We start from the raw sequence: 24,803 nt of genomic DNA, 5'->3' as shown, positions 1-24,803 counted from the left end.
TGAGTCCAGACAGACATGTCTACACAGGAATTGACGGTGGAATAGGCCAAATTTGAAAGGAAAATTCGTTTAAGATGCATGGCCATTTACCGATTCATAATGTGAGGCTATATTTATTCAAATGTGCTCGTCGTGCGCGCTCTCACGGATAGTTTAACATTATTCCGGAACTTTTACAAGCGACAAATTTACATACGGTTAACGAAAGCAAGCGGCGTTTCAGTACCGGTGGCATGTGCCTATTGAGAAATCATGATTTGGACTGACAATCACTACGTCCAGATCTTAATAAGGCTAACTCATCCTTATATATAGTGTTTTAAAAGAACGTCTACTTATAGGAGAAGCGTCAGCTAAAGAACATTTTTACGGCACTTCGGCCCCTTATGTCGTTCTTAGGTGTTGTATTGTAGTCATAAGCCTTATTTATCACATATATTATATATCATAATATATATCACATATTTTGACTCATCATAATCTCCAGGCGACATATACAGGAAGTAGCAATTTCCAGAAAATTCGTAGAAAAAAAACGAGTCCGCTTTAAACCTACTAATATATACAGAAATTTTTGCCATGTCACAAAAATCTGCCGTTTTTCGAATCGAAAATTTGCGGAAAAAGGAAAGGTGCAATATTTGTTTTCATTGAATCATTTCGTTGAATAAAGATGGTAATGTGAAAGTTACGCAACTTAGCGATACTGTTGCGCCAGTGTAATAAAACAACCATTGGCTGAAAATAGCTCACAGAGAGATACTGTTTGATGGACTGAACGTAGCAGTTTTTCGAGGAGACCTGAATCTTTAGATTCGGTGCGTTTTTACACCGAAACGTATTCTAGCTATAGCATGCTCCATAGGACACGAAATCGACAAAAGAACTAAAAAAAAACAACAGGTTCATATCGAAAAGGTAATCACCAGCGCCTGCCGGCAGTGTGTTTGGTTAGGCGTAAGTATTACATCGTCTGGAGGAAGCTGTTTATTTATAAACATCGGTACCGTATGCAGTATTCAATAGCATTAACAATGCATAGGAAATATTTCGAGGTTTGGGAGGTTTCGAAGTTAGAAATCTACAATATTTTTGGTAGAAATTCATTACAAACGAAAAAGTAGAATGCTTCATAGGAAGCAGTAAATCGAAAATCTACTGTAGCAAGCGCATCGATATGAAGATTCCCGTAACGTATTATAGTTAAAACGGACCAGTATACTATCAAACCTGCGACGAGGTTATGCACTTCGAGCTGAGACTGGAAAAAGTCTGCTTCGAGACAGAAATAAGGCCCTCTCGGTAAAACAGGACAACCGTAGCACCTTTTATTTATAGCCTGCGCTAATCGCCCGTGTGAATTGGCACTTGCCGCAAATGGTTTGGCGAGCGTGACACTTCTCCTTCATCAATAAAAAAAACTCCCAGATCTCTTTTACGCGCCTGTAAATAGAATTGTCTACCTTTGATGATAATTCCACAGCAAAAATACAATCAGGTGAAAGACGTACTTCTTTGAAAAAGATTTGCCATCAACGATGTCGCAGATAGTTTATATGACAAACCTCTGTTGGATGATGTGCAAAAATCGACGCTTTTACCTAAAAATTTTGTATAATCCTAAGCCAACGCGAAATTGACTTGTAAGTGACACAGATAAAGGTGTATTGGACAGACCGTGCCAGATCTGGTGGCTTATCTTCTATAGAATGACTGCGCTCGGTAAAGGAGATATTTTTCAATGGGAACAAATATGGCGAACTATCTTTTTTCTTGTTAGTTGTCAGAACTTGTCTGAAGGCATCAACTAAAGGCAACTTATTCGATTACGGCAAAGGTCATCATCCAGAAAAAGCTAACGTGGACGAGAACTTTACTTTAGCCCATAACTAACCCAAACTCTATATTAGACTGACATCGTAGTTGCGTAATAAGAACCCTACAAAAACGGTGTGCCATCCGTGGCAAACCGGCAAGGGCGAATTTTCTCCGACAAATTGAGATGCTTTGTCCAGTGTATTTGCCCAAGTGAACGGAGTTGAAATTCAGTATTTTCCCTGTTGTTCTTTTTACTTAGAGAATACGGCTAAATAGATGAAATAGCTGTAGAAATGGAGTTTACGAAGGAGGAGTTGATATCGCTTAATTAAGGCTCTTTCTAGCATCATTTAGCGATCCTTCCAGACGCGAAATATGGATCGGCCGTTACATATACAGTCCATATACAATGCTACAAACAAAGTAAAAATTTTTAAAAAAGCGCGTGTTATTGATGCGTGCATTAATTATGTCTAACAGAAAGTCCAAGAATATAACTGTGCCTTTGAAAACTGCTGATAGAAATTACGAAATTCTACATGGATCTACTTGCTACATCACCCGAACGCGTTAATGTCTAAAAGGCCATTCCCTAACCTGTGGATTGTTTGAGCACACCGTCCTACGAATTCGCGGTGATATGTTATTAAAGTTCGCTTGAACCTGTACATGAAAAGGTTTCATAAAACCTTCCAGCCTACTAACCTCGACAAGTCATTAAGACGTAGTATTGCCCGCTGCTTACAACGGTAACGTCTGCAAAGTTTAGTCCTCTATAGAACAGATACAGGACACCTTACGTGCTGCACCTTTGGAAACATTTACTCTTTTAGATACTAAATTCAATCAATGTCAAATTGCGCAGATATGCGAAACCCTTTTTTTTTTCTCTTATGTCCTCTTGTTTCGTTCATTTCCACACTGTATGGTTACAAATGGAGGATTCTCGTTCAAAGAAATAGTTGCTTATTGATACGTGAGCACGTCATAGTGTCAAGATCTCGAAGCTATAATTTTGGCCTGAACGTTAACGAGGCAGGAACTCATCGATCCGGTGCCATATAACAAATTTCCCATTAGGGAGCACGATTCTTATCTCTGGCAGCGATTTTTTTTCTTGTAGCGACTTGTATCAGAAGTTCATACTTCATGAACCGCTCTCGAACAAATGTCCAGTTTGTTGAGTTAAGCGTCCAGAAATGACCCTCGGTTTTGCAACGTCTCTTTAAAATGTCACTGACCATGCGGTGTCCTCATGTACGCGTTTTAATGAGTCCCGTATATAACCTTCACGGTCGTTCTTGCCATCGGTAAGCCGGTAGGCCTGTAACTCGACATGGATTTAGAATCAGAACCATATTTGGCATCGTTAAGGAAGACGATTTTTATTGCGGATTACCAAATAACGTTGTGTGCACCCAAACAACTAGGAGAAATTGTCAAGGTAGTGCCGCATTATGTATATACATTTTCCTTCTTCCAATAGTTTCTACTCCACCTAAAATATTATTTTACAATACTAACATTTTATACATGAAATGTTTAACAGGAAAGAATAAGATAATAAATATCTTATTTTTTCCGAATTTAATGGATTCTGTGTATGCACACGTCGTATCAGAGCTATTTGGGGAGATTTGGAGTCGACCGTTTAAAATTTCCCCCAATTTCACTAGTCTAAGTCGCTCATAATTGCCAAATTCATTTTCTGTTCATTGTTTCTACCTGAGATACTTATCTTTATCGACTCCAGTTAGTGGCTTGGCTAGCAAAAAAATACAGTCTAGCTTAAATTCAAATCGTTTGCGAACTTCAAAAATAGCATCACCGTCAAAAAAGAGCGCGCCCCATTTAGTTTTTAGAAAATCGCTTTTTTAAAGGGGGCGATCATATATAATCCTTCATCCCTTTAACTGTAGCGCCCTCACTATAGGGTAAACAAGTGTGCTTCCGCAGCTTTTTTACACTAAAAAAGGTGTGAAAGAAGGTCAGTGTCGAGCGTGTCCTTCACGTACTTGAGATTGAACTCTAAACCCAAAGTAAACATTTTGTGATTCAGCTAAAATAATGATCGTGGCTTCGTACAGCTCACTAACGGTGTAGGACACTTGACAAGCACGAGGCGGACTAAGAGAGAACAATGCAGGACGCAACGACATGGGTATCCCCGTGCGGTCGATACAGAAATACCATGGCATACAGTCCTGTCCACTTTAACACACCACGTGGCTACGGAGCTATGTGGGGTGCTTCCTCTCAAAAAAGTTCTACTTTTTACCTGCTAAACCGGCTTCGAACCGTAAAACTCTCGATGCCGACGACGATAACAAGAAGAGCAGTAGCTTATGAGTGAGTTTGGCTATACAGGAATACTCGCACGTATCCTGGATTTTCGCCGCGACCATTTTTAGTAGTAGTAATGACCATTTTTCTGGGCCTGATCCCATAATTATTATAATTAGAACTAAAACAAAACAAGCAATAATTATATGAAAGATTCTTTTCCACCTGTGTACGTTTTGCCTTCTTCGACCATAGCTCTGTTGTTAAAATAGGGGGAAGGTTTATTCCCGTATGAGACACGTACCTGCTAGAAATCGAGCTCCTTAAATTGATCATAATACTGTCCATACGTGGATGTTCTGAGGCTCGAGAACCTAAACAGCCTAAAACAATTGTTCAGTACGGAGCCGAATTTTGACAAGATGACCCATAACTAACGTGGGGTTTTCTTACTAGTTAAATAGCCAAGCAGAGTAGTAGACGGTGAGCTTCTTGTCTAGACGAAGCTAAGTGAGAGAAAGCACATTGAAGTATTCCTGCAAAAAAAATGATACAATAGTATGCAAATTACGCGGATATGCCTCAGATAACTGTTGTTTTCGGAACAGCTGCCTTGCTACCACTTATCGTCTCACACCTGCCACCTCACGAAATGCCGTTGGCCTAGTATTTGGAAGCTTAATTGATCATGAATAGGACACTATATACATCGAGGTGTAAGCAACCAGCGAATCATTTGCGCCAATATTGCTCTAGGCTTACTTTTAATATAATATCTACTATATTTATTCGAGTACACATGAAATTTAGGGGAGTGGACCTCTGCAACCTGTTTATCAAACTGCTTATTTACGAATTAGATTGAGGTTGCATAAAAGGACTTCATTGTAACGTGTAGCGTAAAAACGCTTCGTTCTTGTTGATAACTAGTAGAAAAAACAAAGGGGAAACTTCTACTACTTGCTTTGACCAAACTGTTCAATTGAGTAAACGTTAATGATTCGCGGTATCAACAATACGTAATATTAAACAGTACGATTCAAGAAATATCATTTTTCCATTTTTTTTCTGACAGGTGAAAAGCGTTGACGTACTGGAGGCGTACATTGAACGTATACTAGAGGTAAATCCTTTAATCAATGCAGTGATAGATGAGCGCTTCCAAGACGCTCTTGAAGAATCGCGAAGTGTCGACGACCTGATAGCCCGAAGTGATGAGGCGCAGCGGAATGAGATCCTCCGCAAAAAACCGTTTCTTGGAGTTCCTGTCACGACAAAAAATCTTGTTGGAGTTAAAGGTTTGTAAAATTTACCCTCTAGGTGAAATCGTGCTATCAACATTAGATTGTCTATATGACGTTTAGCTCATTTTAAAACGTTTTTAGTAAAGTGATGATTGAAACCAAATTTGAGCACCTTTTCTAATTTGCTTTTGTCCGTTCTCAACCCTGACCTATGTTTACTGTAATCAAGTAGAACGTATCGTCATGCATAGAGAGTTCGGTTAGAAAGATTTTTATTACCACTGCTGGAGATGACACGCTTATACGCGAGCTCTTGTTTCCTAAGAAAACGGCTGCGCATCCTTGATACAGCTTCATCGGTGTGAATCGTTGATGGTAAGGATTGTAGACGTCTTCTTACCGGACTTCGGCTTCAATGATGTTAATGTCGAATTAAGATTCCCTAATAGGGAACCTCAATCCTCGGTCCTTGATTAACATTTCCAACTCTATGGAGTGTAATGAAATCCGGGGCTTTTCTTAAACAATATTTACAATAATCATCTCACCTCTTTGATTATCGGTTCGCGCTTCCTTCCAGCTTCATTTGTTATAATATAGATGTTAACGGTAAAACAAGAAAGCATCTATTTGGGAAAATCGTTCATATTGCAGAAAATTGTCTGAGTTGTAACACTGAAAGACCGTTTGAGATCCGTTTACTAGCTTCATCGTCATTTTAAGAGTCCCGTTCGACAAGCACATCGATGATACTGAGGCAGAGGATAACAGGTCCCACGAAAGAAGCAAGGTTCCTATGGCCAACTTATTGCAATCATTTGATACCTATGATTTGTCCGTTGCATCAGTACGTGTTATTTTTGCTTCGCTTATTTTAATGCCTTAATTCAACAACTAAATCAGCCGATGGGATGGCTGACTAATTCGGTTAAGGACAAATCGAAAGCAAACACTTGTGTACGACGATCTTCATGCAGTCCGTTTTCAAAATGGCATTATATATTATACATCGCTAAATTAATTGTGCTTTGTACTATAAATCAACGTGATTGATGTGGAATTTACTATTCGTACTAAACGACTGCAGCGAACGATATGAAGAAGCCCGGATATGGCAAGGCCGTTTTCGCTGGCGCCTATGCCAGGCTTAATAGGTCAATTGGAGATCCCTAAAAATTAGTTATAAAAACATTACGGTGCACGGCACATTCAAAGAAAAATTATAAGTATTGATCGTCTGCCTAAATTTACATACTGATCATTCCGAGATCGTATTTGCCTGCGTAGAGAAATTTACCATTTCAAAGGTCTTTTTAATATATAATATTTTATTGCTTATTATATCGTGGTGAGATTTTTCATCGGTTATTCCACTCAGCCTTCTTCACGTGTCGCGCGCCGTTCGGACAAGAGCCATTTTTGGGTTGTATATGGCTGGACAGCCAGCTAAAGCCCTTAAAGCGTTTTATTTGCAAGCCTGCCGACTCCTCCAGGCATGGGCCATCTACGTGTTGGCAGAAGGCTTGACGCATATGCGTTAGACATACATGACACTCGTGACCTATCGGATTGGTCAGAACGTCACATTCCTATCTCATAAGGCAAACTGCAGCCTTATCTTGGACTCTCATGTGATAACTCGTACACTGGAGGAATCACTTCCTTTGTGGCCTAGAGCAAAAACGGGTCGAACTAGTCACAAAAGCAACCTTATAAACGCAACACGAACGAGTCTGGCATTGCTTTTGCCTTTGGCCGTCCTACAAAAATCATATCTTATGGAGACAACTTCAGCTTTTCCGTGTTTTTAGCGTCGTGTATTGTTTCGCACTACGTGCTTAGCGCGTTTCTCACGGGAAATAGTCCTCATTAGGTCCGGGCACCTCGAAGAGCTCAAGACACGCCTCATTAATCATTGCGATCTTTTGTGTTGCATGTATGGCAGTGTGAAAGCTGAGCAGGGTCAGACAGGGGCACATCTGTAGATCGTAGTCGTCACCAGCTTAAAAATAGTATTCACATAGAGTTTTGTTACAACAGCGCCATACGGAAGGCTAAAATGTCGTTTTAGATGTTGCAAGAGTCGCGAAGCTATAAGCGCGTTTTTTCTTTTTAAATTTTACTGCCATATGTTGGGAGCACCATAGTGTTCTTGACACGTGTGTACACGTGTATAAACTGGTGTCTTATACGTGTAAAATGGCTCTTATTAAAGCCGTATACGGCAGAGAGCCAAAATGCCGTAGCCCGTTTAGCGAACAGCCCGTATGTAAAACAAGGGGCTTCACGGTGGTCACGATATATAACAATCGTAGCAATTGTGTAAATGTTTAAAGTCCCAAATATATTTTATTTACCAAACAAGTTATATACTTATAGAACAAGTTACTTGCACAGCTGCAATATACGTTCTATACGTACATTGTCGGTGCTATTGACAGACTATTGTTGTTACTGCCAGTGACTTAGTTCACCTTATATATGCGTATAGCAGCGATGTGTTGAAGTAGTAAACGGTCATGCGATAATTGGCCACATGTAACTGTACAGTTTCTTCCATCTACCGGAATATGTTTTAAACGCTGGCGTCCCAGGTTCAATACAATTGGTAGGAGCCCAGCTGGGCCTGCGTACCCTGCAAAGATTTATTGCAAATATTTTATACTAACCAGGTTCGACAAACTGATTAAGAACAGATGAATTATGTCATATAGTAGTTACGGTGCTAAGCTAGCGCGTTGGTTAACAGAGCCATTTTGTTACCGACTGGCCTTAAGTATTTAGGCCAAATACTAAACTTATCGGCATTCAAAATGGCTAGCCTTGACCTGCGCGAATAAGGCAAAATTTGAATTGACCTCAATTTCCAAATGAACCACGCTGGTTGAAATTGTTCCCAATCACAATTCGCATGAGTTATGGTTCTCTTAGAATATTGTTAAAGGTTTATGCGCACACAGACAGTAACGCTGAACTTCCTTATCGAAGGAACGATTTGTGATAGATAATTAACTCTACACGGGACGAAGATTTATGAAGGTATATAAAGATATATGAACCATTTATTCTACACTACTAATACTCACTATTTATTTCGTTTGATATTTTTCGTGCAGGTAAATTGCCTCTGATGTATGACATACTGAAAATGACATTAATGCCATTCATACAGATTGGGTCAGTCGAAAATTTTCTATCATTGTCATGACAAAAAGGGCGGGAAGGCAGTCGGAGACTTATCTGTATCGATCGGGGCTTTACAAATGTAATCCTGTTACTACCGACTCTTTGACTGTCCTTCAAATTGACGCGGCCAGGATTTGGAAGCATCCTGAATAGCCGCATGTGTTTGTAATGTGAAAGAGTTCACCGCTTGACAAGAATGCTGCCGGATACTTTGTTCAGGGCAACGAGACGCTAGTAGTGACTACACTGACGATGCCGACATACAACGTGGGAGCGTTCCGTGTGAGATTTCGGAAGGATGGCTCCTTCGGGCAGCACAAGATCGAAAACGAACGGCACGACAAACAGCCCGTTAGTACCACCGTCCTGGGAAAATAACGTGGGTGTAAAGTGATTCTGCTACGTAACGAAAACTAGGTTATTAGCTGTTGTAGGGCCTACTAGACGTCTGGCAGACACATATATATACAACTGGTTAGGAGCTGCTTTTATAACCCTCGATGAATTGGTTCGATTGCGACTCTGGTCTCTCCTTTGGTCCTCGAGAGGCGACGACAGACAAGTACAGGCGTTAAGTTTTCGGGATCTGCAAGGAGCTCATCTCGACTTCCGTTTGACTTGATAGACTGAAAAAATGCCCGGTCGCCGAGAATGTACAAAACAGTAACTGAAGACGCTAAACCATACATTTAAAAAATGACATTGTATCAAATAGTAAAATTCGTTTTGCCTGCAGAAGAACTAGGACCGCATACCTGCAGGAAGCTGATCGTTCTCATATATTTATAACCTTCTAAAGTAAATTCTAAACATTAAAAACATATGGTTATATCCTAATTGAGTGTATCTTAACAATGAGAGAGATCGCTTCGTTGAGAAGAAAAAGTACAAATGTGATTCTACCTTCGAGCAACAGCGGCAACAAGTTTCGCAGAAATTTACTAATCGTAAGTTCCGTAAATAGTTCTAATCTGCTTCCGAAACATGTGAGTTGCTGTGAAGTATACTTAAGGCTTGTGATTACTTGTAGATCTACCTCACAGGTAACTTTAGAAGCTGCAACCGAATGGACAGAAAAATTCATTTAGCAGCTTGTCTTAAAAGTGATCAATGTTTTTATTGATTGTTCAGATTGACATGGGCGACTGGTTTTCTCCTAATATGAATTTTCTATTTGACCAAAACGAGTCTACAAAATTGCAGAAAGCTAAGACAACATCAGGCAACAATATTGGCAGCTATTCGTCCCTACTGGATTGCACAAGAAGCTCGTTACGAGCAACTCATCAGACAGGCTAAACGTGAACAGTGCCAGTTAAAAGTGGCTCGTAAGCTGGCCACAGGACAAGCTCACTTGTGCCTACATGAGACATAAGGGCTCCTTCTGGTGCTGAGCACATCTATCACCACCTTCATATTAAATCTACCGTACGGGGCACGGTTCTACAGGACATTTCGATGCATCAAAATGTCTGAATCAGAGATGAAGCTGGCAAGAGATCACGAAAAAGGGAACAAGTGTTCTTGAACAGTAGCTGGCTTCATATTTCCAACACGAAGTACGCTCAGAGGAGCAGCACGTCTTTCACGTTCAGTGGTCAATGCTTTCGACCTATACGACTGTCCTGAACAATATTGAAAATCATTTGTTCGCTCCCCAAAAACCACGAGCCGAAAAGATAGTAATAGAAGACGCTGTAAAGGAGAGCCAGTCGATCATAGAGACGATCGGGGCTACAGCCTCGGCCCACTGTTATTATTCGTTGTCGAGCTCCCAGTGACGTATAATACAAACAAATGAAAAACGTCATGTACACAAACTTTTAACATACACAAACAAGAAATACCATGCAACACACCTTATCTATTCTCACATGATACTGAAGACCGATTAACACCCTCACCGAGAACATACCTTGTCTCCTTCGGATGTCTACATGGTTTCATGAAGCTGCATCCGTCCACGAAGAACCAACGATTGTACGTACGTACTGGCATACAAACTGTCGGGAAACTCCATAAACAATATCCTCTATCTACCTGCTGTTTATTAAAAATTACCAGGACAAATGACCAACGTTGATCGTGACTTCTGTAACGCTAAGACAACAGATAAATCCGGATGTAAGTATCTATCTAGAACAACACATTATTCGAAAATTAAACGTGCGATCTTATGGGTTCCATCAGCTTTACTTGGCCTGTACGAGGCTGTCATGTTCCGTTGACACTGCGGCGTGCTAACATGCATTTCAAGGACAATTGCAAGTACATCAGATCTGTATATATATATATATATATATAGACATACGTTTCATTGTATTCAATAGTGTGTAAAATAAACCTCTGCATTGTAGCCAGTCTTATAACATTGTCAGGCCCTATATATATATATATAAAAGATATTTTTTTTATTGATCTGTATAATTATGGGCCAACGGCGTTCAGTGTTGAAAAGCTCTATATTTTCTCTCCAAGCTGGTTGTTATTGTTTTCTCCCATAAGTTTCAATTAATTTCGCGTGAACCTCCAGCGGATAAAGTGGATATCTCAAAATGTTATAATTTTAGTATCTTATAAATGGAATACTACCCATTAAATGGAACAAAACCCGTTAGAAGATAATCTATAATCTCAAATCAATTAACGACTAAAATGACAGAGAAATTACCAAAAAACAAATGAAAACTGATTCGAGAAAGGAAAGGTAGATTTATTGGCTGAAAAATAATGAGCTCTCTCCGTATTCCTTATGTTTCTTATTGTTTGTAATTGTTCGGTATTTCATCTTAGGGTCGCCATTTCCTAGTCTTCTTTAAGTTTTTATTTTTTTCTTTGGAAGTCTTACTAACACAGCTCCATATCTTAGACTATTTTAAAACGTAATTGTTGCAAAATCTTAAAAAGACTAAAAAAGCAATCGATTTACATTTCATCTATAGCTTAATATTGATAGCTAGGTCCTTTAAATTTCTTCTAGAGTTTATCAAAGTGTCTCCTTCGACCCCTCTGAACAAATGAGGCAAACCTTTTCCAAAGAGCCTATTATTTCGTGGGGGTTTGTCACAGTTCTTTCAAAAACTATTGCGACATAAGAAATTAATTGATTGATCGCAAATGCTCGTTCGTCACGTTTACATTGTCACGACACATATTGTAGGGTCGTTTAAGGTTCACCTATTGTTACGAGGTGGACATGAAACTTCGCCAATCTTATTCTTTGTTGATTTGTGTCTCCTTGCCAGACTTCTTTGTGAATCCGTCTAGTTTAAGGTTGAAAACTGCGTTTTTTTTTTCAAGATTACTTTGGGTGAAAATTTTTGCGGAAAGTTTAAGATGGAGTTTCATTAGTTTTAGGACAAAAAAGTATGAAAAGACGGGATCTCATGATTTCCAGGGTCGCGGGGTTTTTCTTTTTCGGAAAGAGAAGCAGTCACTATCTGTGTGGAAAAGGCAGAGCAAAAACGAGGGCACAGTCGGGACGATTGGATAATGCGAGGTGTGTTTAATTTCGATAAGTTGTAGTTATTCATATTCTAAGTTGTCTTCACTTCTATAAATAAAGAAAGGTCTCTTTTAAACCGGCAAAACTGTAGGAGAGCTGTCATACGGACATTAGTGGATGGGTACGTTACCTTAGAGTATACCGAGTTGGCCGACCCAAGTCCAAGAAAGGTACAGCAGCGTCGTTTTATGCAGGATATCCGGTGCTTCTGAAGCGTTTAACGTATGGCATAGAATTCATCCATGGTGAGGTTTGAACGTCTATGTGAGCGTACGAAGAGTTAAATGCACTTTGAAACATTCTCGCCGACCATTTCGTCAGGGTTAATTAGCCCCTGCGTCAGTGGATATGTCTTTTTTTACAGTGCCTGCAAGCAACGTCAGTCTGCGCAATGTGTGAATATAACAGCAAGAAGAATGCCCCTATTTTAATATAATATAATATAAAACACCAACAGCTCAATTAGTCCCTCACACTGGATATATCGCAAGGGTCGGTCTACTCTGCCTAGATGCAGTATAATCTTGATACTCCATTCTTAATAAATTCTCTCTTAATAAAGGTGTTTTTGAGTTTCACGTTAGATAAATATTACTACTAAATAATGCTGATTGACCTATCCTTGATTTTTCCTAGTTACAAATCGCCGTTTTTAGATTTTTCGGCCTTCTTTAGCAGTATAAACCTGTGAGGAGCTCACAAGTAGCCTCTGCTGGTCAACCAAGAAGGAAGTACCTAATTACACTGTATCTGCAACTTTGTCAGAGATGATCGACTACAAAATAACTCTGTAATGATGAATGGGAACTGTTGAATGGGACTAAATGTTCTCCCGCCCTGTACCATTCCCGTCTCTTCGTCAGAACTTGTTCATCAAATAATCCAGTGCGTAGTGGCAGCAGTCGTTCAGATAATGCTCGGTGAGAGCCGTCCTTCGTTATTCTAGAGGGAGTATTTTAGGGATAAGGTCACCAACTTTGTTTCCCCAGTGGGACTGATTGTCAAGCGCTTAGCACTTTGGTCTGCTTGGGCAGCAGATGTATCTACGGGGGTTTGTTGGGTGTGAGTCGCTGATATGTGCTAGAACTAGTATAAAAACGTCGATCGAGGTTTTAGCCTATTCATATAGCCGCTTTGTCAGGTAGTATGTGAAATAAATGACCCACATTAACCAAATCGGTGTTCGCTGGTCAATTAATTAATAGTACATGTTTACATATCCACGATTTCTGTGAATTGTGAGAACGTCAGATCACTTATATCTTCTCTTTTTAACGCGTACGGGAAAAATATCTCTGCTTCTCTCTAGCTAGAAAAACTACACCTGCTCTTGTTAGTGGTAGCAACCGCCGTTTGATCATCTGTTAGCATGACACCAGCCCTACGTTGAGATGATGATGCACCTCCATTGTCGGGTTAAAAGATTGCTCAGGCAACCCATTTCCTGTTGCGTAATTTAGATCATTACGCGTAGGCCGAAGCCATCATCAGAACCGGTTTTTAAAAATAACCCCATAATTAGCTACGAGATTCTCAAGCTGCCACCATATCGTCTATTATGTAATATTACAGGTAAATAGATACACAGACGGCAGGAAGCGTGAAGTATTTGTTTTAAATGTAAATCTTTATTTCGGTAGTTCAATATACAGAAACACACACATGAAAATTTAAAAGGGTGTATTTTTTTTATAGTATTGGTGATCAGTTGACTATTTATCTGAATGGCGACAATACACAGAATGAGTTATATTTTTAGCATTAAAGTACATCAAAGTAGGATAAGTTTACCGGTACTCGTAACACGCTAACTTGAAAAGGACATCATGCGTACGTTTCACGCTGCTGCGGTTTAGATAGGTAATTGGGTAGAGTTATTCGATGAGGTTTTCTTTTTGGCCTATCGTCCTTGTTCTGTCCAGGCGGGACACTCGTAGTTCGCTTGGGTTCATAAAGAATTACTCTTGATTGGTTCAGCGTCATTTAGCAAGGTCTGCCATCATACACTTGCCGCGTATCATAGCAAAGCATCAACTTGCAGCCACACTTGGTCTTTTCCGTTAGTCATTCAAAACATGTCGGTTCGAAAGAAACCCTTTAGTTTATGCCAGAAGCCAGCCGTCTAAGGTGATGCCTAAGTACAGGATATAACAGACGAAAATTATCCATTATACAGATACAGCTATAGAAATAGTAGCAGCCCAAGTTTTATGGAAGTATCGCCGAGCGATTTGGTATTTGATTACCTGATAGCGTCGTCAACTGAAGGCCAACGTAAACTTTAAGCCGCCTCCTCTTGTCGTTGTCGCTGGTTTAACTTGTTGCTTTTACAGGTTTACTAATTGACGTCGGGGTAGTATCGCGTCGGGGAGTACGAGCAGACCGTGACGCTGCGGCTATCGAAATGATGCGAAAGGCCGGCGCGATTCCGCTCGCCATCACGAATGTTTCCGAAATGGCGATATGGTGGGAGTCCAACAATAAGGTTAGTACCATTGCCAGTACCTTTTCTGTTTAAGTAACGGGGCTCTTAGACTGTGCTAACGAAGGTCTAACAAGGCCTGTTATAACTTTTGACTATTACTCCCAGGCTCCCAAGGCCTTTTCAAGTATATTTCAACGCTGGAAGCTAGGTTTATTGAACCCAATGGGCTATTCGTAAATGTAAAAAAAATCCGACTTTTTTAATTGGATCCGATAGATATCTAAATATTGACTCGATAGATTCAGTTGATAAATCACGTATTCCAGCCAAATCTTTTCTGTTATGCGAGACTTGATTTGTGTACGTTACGTGCGTTTTCGAATGTGACAGTTGCATGGTCGCACGCGAAATCCGTACGACCTACGGTGTAATGCAGGGGGTTCCAGCGGGGGCGAAGGAGCCCTTCTCGCGGCAGCCGGATCCCTTATCGGTGTTGGCACCGACATTGGCGGCTCAATTCGGATGCCAGCCTTCTTCAATGGCGTCTACGGACATAAGCCTTCACCGAGTAAGCATCTTTCTCAACTAATAGAGTATAATTATTGAAAATTCATATTATCCAGCCCTACCGCTACATACGACATTCGTGACACTTCTCCTATGCTTATTTTTATTGTATCCAGTTAAAATTATTATATTATTATATATTTAAATTGAAAAAAGTCGTTGTTTTTGTCAGTAGACGTAGATTTTCGATAACGTTGCGCTGGGTAAAAGTTTAAGCTAGATAGGATAGACGTTTGCATATCTGATCTTGTAAAAAAAATACAAATAGCCAATCCATGCCCTTCGTATTTTAGCACCAGAATACCAGTATATTAGGCGTTTATCAGAGGTTGCTAATATGGTACACTGTATATAATGAATATATCTTGATAAACCTAAAACAATTACTTCGTATAGGGTTGTCATGTTACCGATAGCTAATTGTTGAGGTCAAATATATAGAAAAACCAACGTAATACTAACGCTAAACATAATTTTTCAAATTTGCTGGATCTTTTCTGAGTAGTCGTTTATTGTCCATTCGATAATCTGGTATCACGACCGTCATCACGAGACGGTCCCAAAGCAAAACATCCTCGAGACGAGATACCTCCGTCAGCCACTTAAACGAATACATTATCAACCGCGCAAGACGTTAGTTCTATCTAGGAGGGTTCAATTATTTTTACTCCGTGTATGATGTCGCACCAGGGAACGGAGTCGCCTCGTTTCTACCTAAGGGCTTCTACCTCTGTCGTTGTTAAAGTTAAACATCCCCAGCTGCAATTCGGTCTGAGCAAAGAAATGAATCTTCACAGCCTTTCCTCGTCCTTCAGCAAACAAAGGCCATACTAGCCTTGTATAATACTTTGAAGTTCTTTTTTACACAATACTTGAACTGTTGTGTACCCTCATCCTAACAAGATCCGTAAGAGTTTCTCAGAAAAACGTGTTCTAAATAGAAGTCTGTTGTGTTAATGTTGTTTTACAAGCCTTACTTAGACAAGCAAAAATCGTTTCGGTTTAGCGCGCAGGATATGATAAGTCATCTATAGAGTTTGTAGAATTGAATTTAAGGTGAGGCTATTTTAGCTGGTCTTGCCCTCATTCAACTACAGTAGAAGCTGTACCCCGTCTTAATGTAGCTGATTTAACCTATATATTGATTTATATCTCAATTGGTAAGGTCGATTTCTGGTGGGCGACTTCACAAGATTCTGGCCATTTAAGTATCTGAAAAGCCCAACGATGTCTAGACAAGATTTGTAACCCAACAGCCAGGTATGACTTGCTCATGCAGCAAAAGAACACTTGTTGCTTAGGCAGAGCCAGTTTCGTCGTAACTACCCTTGTGATATTTTCTTAAATCGGTTCGAAACACACAAATATGGTAGTTTAATGTACAATGGTTATTAGCAAAGCCTAGAAGCGTTCGGGTACGGAAATAAATAATACTACACACATAAAATATACGCCTGCCTTTAGTCCACGTTTATTTTTTTTTGTTGCTATCGATCTTCATCAGACACACACAGTAAACCCTAGCCAACATTTTATGGCTATTGGTCCGAGTTTGACGTAAAGGTCAGATTTTCTCAATTTCAGTTACTTCACGACCCTATTACATTACCTCTGTTATTCCATAGTAGTTTTTGGCATTGCAATATTCCATAACCTTGCTTCGGTGTGTACACTGTGTTTTTTTACGCCTTTTGCTTATTTAGCATACGTTCCATACTTATATGTCAATTACCCTGTATTGCCATTTTCGTTAAGCCACCACCGTGCTTATAGTGAGTAGTCACGTCCTTACCGTAAGTTACAAGCAAGTAAAGTCACGTTAGGTCACTCAAGGTGCATATGTGAAACATATGCGTAACTTTTTAACTCGGTGACTTTTTGAAAAAAATACTTGTGAACTTTATAACCGGACATGAAAATCGATTGTTTTGAAAGCCCGTCTTATAATGTCTATCTAAATGTAAAATTTTCATTACGTTGTTGAAAAGCTATGTAAAAAAGCTTTTTTGCTTACATTAGGGCCCTGCAAGGCTTTTTTATATATTTTATAAAGAGAACATAATAGTCGATTTTAGCATAAAGTTCGCTCGCCAAAGCGCGACTACGCGCAGAGGTACGCCAACATCGCTGAAGCCATTATTCGAATTGATCTGTTCTTACATTAATAGAAAATTTTATTTTCTTAAAGGTGTATGTGGGCGAAACATTGCATGAACATAATCACCGTGTAGAAATGTCAAACCGGCAACTAAATACATGGGCTAATTTTACAGACATTGTATCCAACAGCGGACAGTATCCTGAGATCGTCGATTATCGAGCTGAATTTCTGGGCACAGGGCCCATGTGTCGATATGCGCGAGACCTACGACCAATGCTTATAGCTTTAGCAGGTACAGAGGCCACCGGCCGATTACGACTAGACGAGCCCGTCGATCTTCGGCAAATTCGAGTTTTCTACATGAACGAAATCAAAGATCGAAGCTTCCTGATGTCACCCGTCAGTAACGAAGTACGCAGAACATTAAGCGATGTATGTAACCGATGTTCCGTTTGACCAAGCTACTTGAATTCTATCGATTCATCTTTGGAATAGCGAATAGCAAAATAAATAGACTACACTCGGAGCAAACGGAACTAAAAGCTGTTGTGTTTTTAGGTGATCGAATACTTGTCTAGCCTAACATTGAAACCAGCCGAGGAGCGGAACTTCCCATCAATGACATACGCCTTCGAGATTTGGAACAGTCTGATGATGTCTGGCGATTGTCCGAAACTGATTGAGGTGCTAAAAAGTTCTGGGTCGACGATCTCACACCCTTTTATCGAGATGCTCAAGTGGACTGCTGGTCAGTCAAAGCATACCTTTCCGGCTGTATTTATGACAGTTGGTGAGAAATACCTGCCTTCAAAGGAGTCCGAGGTGTGTACATACTGTGTATATTGAGAGACTAAAGTGTCATGCTGCGAGAGACCCATTTCGAATCCTTCGAACTCAGTCAAATAGGCATACAGTAGAGCAACCTCAACGAGTTTTTCATAACTAAACAGAATATTACTTCTAGTAAATGAACAGGTAATACTTGCAGCTAGTTGCAAACCCTTATCTTTATGGTCGTTAAATCGACCTGACCTATTTGGGTGACGGGACCAATTTTTCCTTAACAGGAGAGAGATTTAGTCGTTAACAGTAATATTAGCCCTTCTTTTTATATAAAGGTACAGCTCGAGGGACGAGAGCGGATCTAAACTATCATAAATCCGAGCCTATATTCTAGGTCTTGACAATTACAAATTGTATGAACTAAATATGTATTAGTAATTAGTTTGTTATCTATGCTCTTCGCTCTATTGTGACATTATACATTCGTCTTACCCTCTATGAGACCAATTTCGTTTTTTAATTATGTCGTAAATAGTATGCGGTGTTAGGGTTTCTTGATTATTAAAGATAGTGGCGCACCAATATCGCACTGGCGATTGTATAACACAATTGGAACTAAGTCGAAATTACTTATTTTCTATTATATTTATATATATACGATATTATTTCATTTCAGTCAAGTCGTCGTTACGTTGCCCTCGGGCGCGAGTTAGAACAGGAATTTGCTAACCTTCTAAATGATCGCGACGCCGTCTTTCTGTGCCCGACACATCCTGAACCTGCCCCTAAACATAGGACGCCTGTATTTCGTGGGTTCAACTTTGTGTACGCCGGGATCTTCAATGTTCTCCGACTTCCAGTTACCGCATGTGCGGTCCGCCTAGGAGAACACAGCGAGCTTCCAGTCGGTATACAGGTGATGCGATTGTACTGATTTTTAATTTAGCGTGCCCCAAAACGTCCAAGATAAAGCTGTCAGTCCCTGCATTTCCATAGCCGAGGCTTTGACTAGTGCCGCAGCCCTTATTTACACATATACCTTATATGTACATAAGGTATATGTATGTGTACAATGGTATATGTAGGCACATAGATAACTGAAATAGAACACCTGTTTCGTTCACCATCGCTAATTACAGGAGCTGGTAATAGTACAGCAATATAAACCTTACCACCTGCTGTTTTCCGCCAAAATTCAAATCTCGAACGCTGCCTCGCCGAGATGAGTTAAAAACCAAGTAAATATATATATATGTATGCGTTAAACTGAAGAGTCGATAGAAGATCTCAATGGCCTAATCAAGGGCGCGCCGATACCATACCCCATCTGGATAACATTGAAGTTTAACAAAATAATGAATCGCTCAACATTTATACTTTTTTCCCTAACCCTTCAGGTTGTTGCCGGACGAAATCAAGACAGACTGTGCCTGGCTGTTGCGGAAGAAATCGAGCGCGTTTTTGGTGGCTGGAGGGATCCCAGTAAAAAGGCGTGAGCACGGAAGGAGTATCCGCTCAGAGTCTACTAAACGTGAACATAAATCGTACAATAGGTTATAGAAAATTCAATATCGACTGGACAATACTGTTAGACAGTGAACTAATGAAAAAAATAGTAGGACATTGAGAATGTTAAGGATCTTCGAGCACGGACTAATTAGCACGATCAGAACCGCCATCAATATAAATCGGAAGAAGCAGCGGCTGCGCTTAGGGTATCTGTGGCTGTCAGCTGCGCTCAACTTAGAATTGTGATACGCCTTCTGAAGGTGTGCGAGGACCCTGCGTTGATTAGTACGAAACCTTTACATTTTGATTCTATTCCTTTGACCAAATGAACACTCATTCCGACCGAAACGTACGCCGTGTATAAATGAATCTTACGTTTCGCTCATAAGTTTAGTATTATAACGAGCTGTCGCGTCTTCGAATATGGACTCTATGTAATGTTGAGGAACCGCGACTGATTAGCTCTTCAGTAGACCGCGTTTAATATAAAACAAAGACTCTGTAGGACATTGTTATAGATCCTACTTGCTCAGTGTGAGATAAAGCTCCCGCTGTAACAGCTGATTTTGTTGCTAGATAACAATGACAATGATAGGTGCCCACTGTGAAGGTCCCTGCGCGTTTATGTGCGCCCATTATAATACAGTATTTTTAGATATGAAACATCGTCATTAATACCATCACATGTCTCATTTGTTCTAGCTGTTTTCTGATGTGAAGCACTCTACTGTTAACAGAAATCTATTTTTGGTACCGAAGATGAAGAAGAAAATAGGATGGATATATGTACTGTTACCGAAGATGCAATACTTATCCATAAGGTTTTGTGCTAACGTAACATAATAATATAATCGATCTAAGCGTTATTGCCGTAGGTGACGATTTTCATCAGGCCTTGTAGTTCAAGGAAGAAGCTTACGTTTAGAATCCGCGTGCTCAGAAGTGACCCGCGCTAGAGTCTGCAACATTGCAGTAATAGAATACAGTGGAAACATTAAAACGCTATGCAGTAACGAAGATGAGTATTTGAAGATCGTACGCGTTACAGCCCAAAGCACTTGCCAATGTCTAGTACTATGTTGAGTCAGTCAAACAAATTGTGCACCATTTTCTGCTAAAACGTCTACACAATATATATATGTTATTGACTAAATGGTCCTATACTACTTCGAAGTTTGTTGTGCAGTTGTTCAGAGAAATCGGACACATTCTACATACGAAGTACACACGTACTGTAAATTGGTACCGCATAATAACATCGAAGGCTTAGCGCACATGAGCGAATCACGAGAGAATCTTGTTTTTGTTTTTTTGTTGTCACAAAACCCAGTTCAACCTGCTAATAGTTCGAACGCTTAGTAATGACTCACTATGGCTATTCTTATTGCAGGGCCGTGATGTCGGCATTGTATAAATCCTGTTGTCCTTCTAACGCCGCTGTTTCCGCTGGACGGTCGAAAACATTATTGTGCAGTATTGGAAATACCCGTCTAGCTAATACATTGACCGAGAAGGCACAATCGAATAAAAATAATAAGTAAAAAAAAATGTTTACAATGAGTTCAATTAACAACAGTGGCAAAAGTAGGAAACATCATAGAGAACTGTAAATATTTCCCAAATAATGAATAAATTTTATTACAATAGCATAAACTCCGATGCTGAATCAGTGGCGGTTCTACTTTATCTATATATTTCGCATTTTAGCAGAACCTCCTCGTGCCACTTGCAAGTTATACGCATGTCGATCAAATCGCGCCTCTGAAAAACCCCAAACACAGATCTACTTCAAGTCTCTCATCTGAATTGCAGCTGTTGACCTTCTACCTAGTATTGTCATTAGGTTATTCGAAGAACAAATCTTGTGTGCTATTGTCAATAACAGCTGGCGCAACCCAGAGTGAGACTTATTGGCATAGGTCAACTTGTGTCCTCATAAACAAAATTACCAACGCGTTTCATTACGAAATTCTGAAGTCATACGGTTCTTTTGTATATAATTATGTAATTCGATGAGTTTAAATGTGTACCTTCATATATCAGGAAATGCGAGGTGACCAAAAAGTTAATGTACTTATTAAGTTTCGGGGTTTTTTTTTTGCTGTCAAGGAGAAAGCCGGTACTATCTCGGCCCAACGTTAGCTAGACACAGGAGTGAGGAATATAGATATGTGTGTGGCAGTTTGTTGGCGCTCTTCATTTCAAGTTAAAAGTTAACCAAAAAGCAGAGACAACAATTAAAGAAACATATGCTTTGCTTACTTGTCCAGAACCAGCGATCCAGCAGCATTAGCAATAAGCACTCTTTGACAACAGTTGTTATTTTATTGTTGCGCATGACGTGAAGCTCATCGAAGGCTATTTAAAAGCTGGCGCTTCACTTACCAAGTTCAGGCCTTTTTTTGCAATGTTTGCCTGTTTCAGATCACGTTCTAGCAAATACTCATAACATTAATGTATGACAATGATATACGAATAAATGATGATCTATGAGTCACGTGTTGCGAGCTGTTTTCAACAACAATTCTAATAGCAGGTTGTGGAAAGTAAAACCGTCGAACTCCTGGACTTCATCAAATAATATTTTTCAATTTTTACCGTTCGGTAGGGCGACCCCGTCCCCGACTTAGGCTCCTACTCTGGCGTGCAGTGTTTACCCTTCTATAACAGTACATACTGAATAGCCTTTATTGACTAATGGTAATACTTTGCTCATCAGTACTTCGTATCAATCGTTCCGGTTGCATCTAAGTGACCCCCGCTACGTTTTTCCAACTAACGAAGGAAAACATCTCCACGTCAAAAAAAAAGTAATGCCTTCTGGACTTATTAACGCAAATACAATAATGTTAATCGGTGCGCGAAACGCAGTGACGCAAATGGAACCCTCAATGGGCGTCAGTTTGAAGGGCGTTCCGACGATCTATTCATTTCTATCCCCGACCAGAATTTTCGCTTCTTCCTGTATGGTATGATACGAAACGAAGGCGTGGGCATGCACGATATCGCAGTGATAATGTCGCTGCCTACGAGGCTTAGCCACATAAAGATTTCAAATTGGATCGTCGAAAATACGTTGTAAGGTGAGCCGTCTGATGCAATACTAATTGCAGTTACGAAGTTAAACGTGAAACATTGTTCTTTCGGTGAATGATCCCAAAAACCAACAACCCAGATTGCCAGCATTCTTGCCAAGTATCTTATCCCCATTCCAGAACAATTTAGCAATAAGTGAACTATCAAAGGGTTGAGTGCGTTTCTAAAGGACGATATTATTACTTTATTATATATTGCCTTTAAACTATAGAATTGCTTGATGTCTTTTTTTATATAAATAAACATAAATAGTAAACCGTTTTTACAGTAAAAAATCTCTTTAATCTATGTTTTGGCAGATATACACCCCTTGGCTAGCTAAATTCTTGTCTCGATTAAAAGTAGTAACGCATTTTGCATGTTGACTGGTTTCTCTGTAAAACGTTGTTCAATACTTTTGTCGACTACAGAAGCAATCAGAAACAATATTGTTATCACCGTTTTTAATGACCCACAAACTCAGACTTTACAGGGTTGCCAAAGTTCAAATGAACAGCCTAGTTAAAGTGGCCCAAGTTATGAAATTCACTCAAACTAAAGATCTCAGCGGTTGTCGCATTATCAAAATGGTTGTCAGGTTTACAATCTTAAGCTTATTTTATAAGTCCGAGAGACTCTAGAAGTTGCTTCGTATAGGTTTAAGTTATATGCATATTCAACTGTGTTAATTTTTATAATGGGACAAGAAACTGCATTATCCATCGTTGAATATTTTTTCATATCAAGGTATTTCTGCCATCTACAGTCATCACCTTAGGTCGTCATCACAGGCCTTACCCATGACTGTAAGCAGGCGGCAGGCGGCAGCCGACTCTGCCCTGATTCTACTGCTTGTGCTCGTTTTGCTGTGACCCAACGTCATTAATCGGGTTAAACAATTCCGCTGTTCGAGTAACTCGACGGCCGTGACCCGTTGCACTGATAATAGCCAGCCGTCAGCTTTTTCCTCGTCGTCCTTAGGGACATCATTAGCCCCCCCGTCCCCTATACAAACGCCAGCTTTTCACCACCTCCGCAAAACTCCATCCATCGGTCCGGGTTTACCCTATTTAGGAAGAATCTGCTTGGCCCCATCCTCTGTGCTTTCGTCCTACCACGAACAAACTCCTCCTGTCCGCCGCTCTAAACCCCCTTCATGTCTCACCACCTTTCTACAAAAACCCCATTTTACCCCAATGCCCATAAGTCCCAATCTTTTCGCACCTCGTGAACAGGAAGCAATGCTACTGCTGCTGCTGCTCCTAGAATCAGGGTTCTAGGTCGCGGATGGCCGAGTGCAGGAGGTACAGCGCGGGCCTCCAGGCCGAAGTGGGTCACCACAGAACGTATACATATACGACCAAAGGGCAGGCGGACCGATAGTTACCAACATAAGCGCCACCGTCTGATATTGTCGACACATTCGCGTTCGTCCGTCCATTCACCCGGACAGGCTTTCGAAAAAGGGCAAGAATGCAGTTGCTGGTGCCCCTGCTTTTCCTGGGCTCGTCGATGTAGAGTAGCAGAAACGTGGGTATTTTGCAAACGGGGGTTCGAGTGACCGACTATCGCCTGCACTATGCAGCAATAGCAAGTGTGGTGGAGGGAAAATTGAGGCAAGAAGCGTCAGACTTCAAACGACTGGAGAGTGAAATGAATGTGTTGTTGATGACACCCTTTGAGCCAGCAAACATCGGACGGGATGCCGAAAACTTCTGGTCGATTAAAAGCAAAATGCATACACCGCCACTATGTAACCACTTTACAAAGAAGATAACAGGAAACGAAGAATCAACGGATGATAAAGTTAAACTTCTCGTCTGCTCTTCTCTTGTGTAAGTACGTTCGGGATATATGTCCGTGTCAAATCCATCTATTCATGAAGGGTGCGCCATATAAGCCGAATGCGCACTCGTTTAGGCTAGAACATCATGCAGGAAACCGTTAAGGGGAATGGCTGATACAGAGAGCTAGTTATGACCATATTAATATTCTATTTAGATCAAATATTTGTTCACTAACCTTATAGCCGATGATTGAGGCGCTTGATTTAATCCTTAGACTCTCCAAGGCTGTAACAGCAACTCCAAGATGACTCAAGTGGGTTAGCCAATTTATGAGTGACGCTGAATGCGATCACGTTAGGAGTTCCTTTCAAATGCATACTAGTGAAGTAAAATTATATCCACGCATAACTTCAGCGCGCGGCTTCAATTTAAGATCTATTGTCTTATTTTTTAATTGTTCAGATGACGAGCAACGTTATTATATATATATGTATATATACGTTAAAATTTTTCGTTTGAT

The 24,803-nt window shown here is 40.2% G+C and overlaps 1 protein-coding gene across 7 annotated transcripts in view; it reads left to right on the top strand.

Annotated features, from left to right (window-relative positions):
• The window catches only part of LOC111248256 (fatty-acid amide hydrolase 2), a 30,045-nt gene extending 8,127 nt beyond the window's left edge, over window positions 1-21,918 (top strand). For 2 of the 7 annotated variants that reach the window (XM_086982282.1, XM_086982285.1), the window contains exons 2-9: window positions 5,177-5,399; window positions 11,929-12,030; window positions 14,370-14,521; window positions 14,852-15,029; window positions 17,302-17,561; window positions 17,688-17,951; window positions 18,589-18,828; window positions 19,310-21,918. In XM_086982282.1, coding sequence (XP_086838408.1) covers window positions 5,177-5,399; window positions 11,929-12,030; window positions 14,370-14,521; window positions 14,852-15,029; window positions 17,302-17,561; window positions 17,688-17,951; window positions 18,589-18,828; window positions 19,310-19,408 — 1,518 coding nt within the window. In that variant the 3' untranslated portion in view covers window positions 19,409-21,918. Of the gene's footprint in view, window positions 1-5,176; window positions 5,400-9,719; window positions 10,656-11,928; window positions 12,031-14,369; window positions 14,522-14,851; window positions 15,030-17,301; window positions 17,562-17,687; window positions 17,952-18,588; window positions 18,829-19,309 lie in introns of those variants that run through there. The other 5 variants (XR_015322769.1, XM_086982284.1, XM_086982283.1 and 2 more) reach the window with 5 other exon arrangements.
• Window positions 21,919-24,803: the final 2,885 nt, after the last annotated feature.

Source organism: Varroa destructor, unplaced genomic scaffold, assembly GCF_002443255.2.
Source record: "Varroa destructor unplaced genomic scaffold, Vdes_3.0 BEIS01000003.1, whole genome shotgun sequence".
In the NCBI taxonomy this organism is placed as follows: Eukaryota; Metazoa; Arthropoda; class Arachnida; order Mesostigmata; family Varroidae; genus Varroa; species Varroa destructor.
The sequence above is the reverse complement of the archived record's forward strand: the minus strand, read 5'-3'. Positions and strand labels throughout refer to the sequence as shown.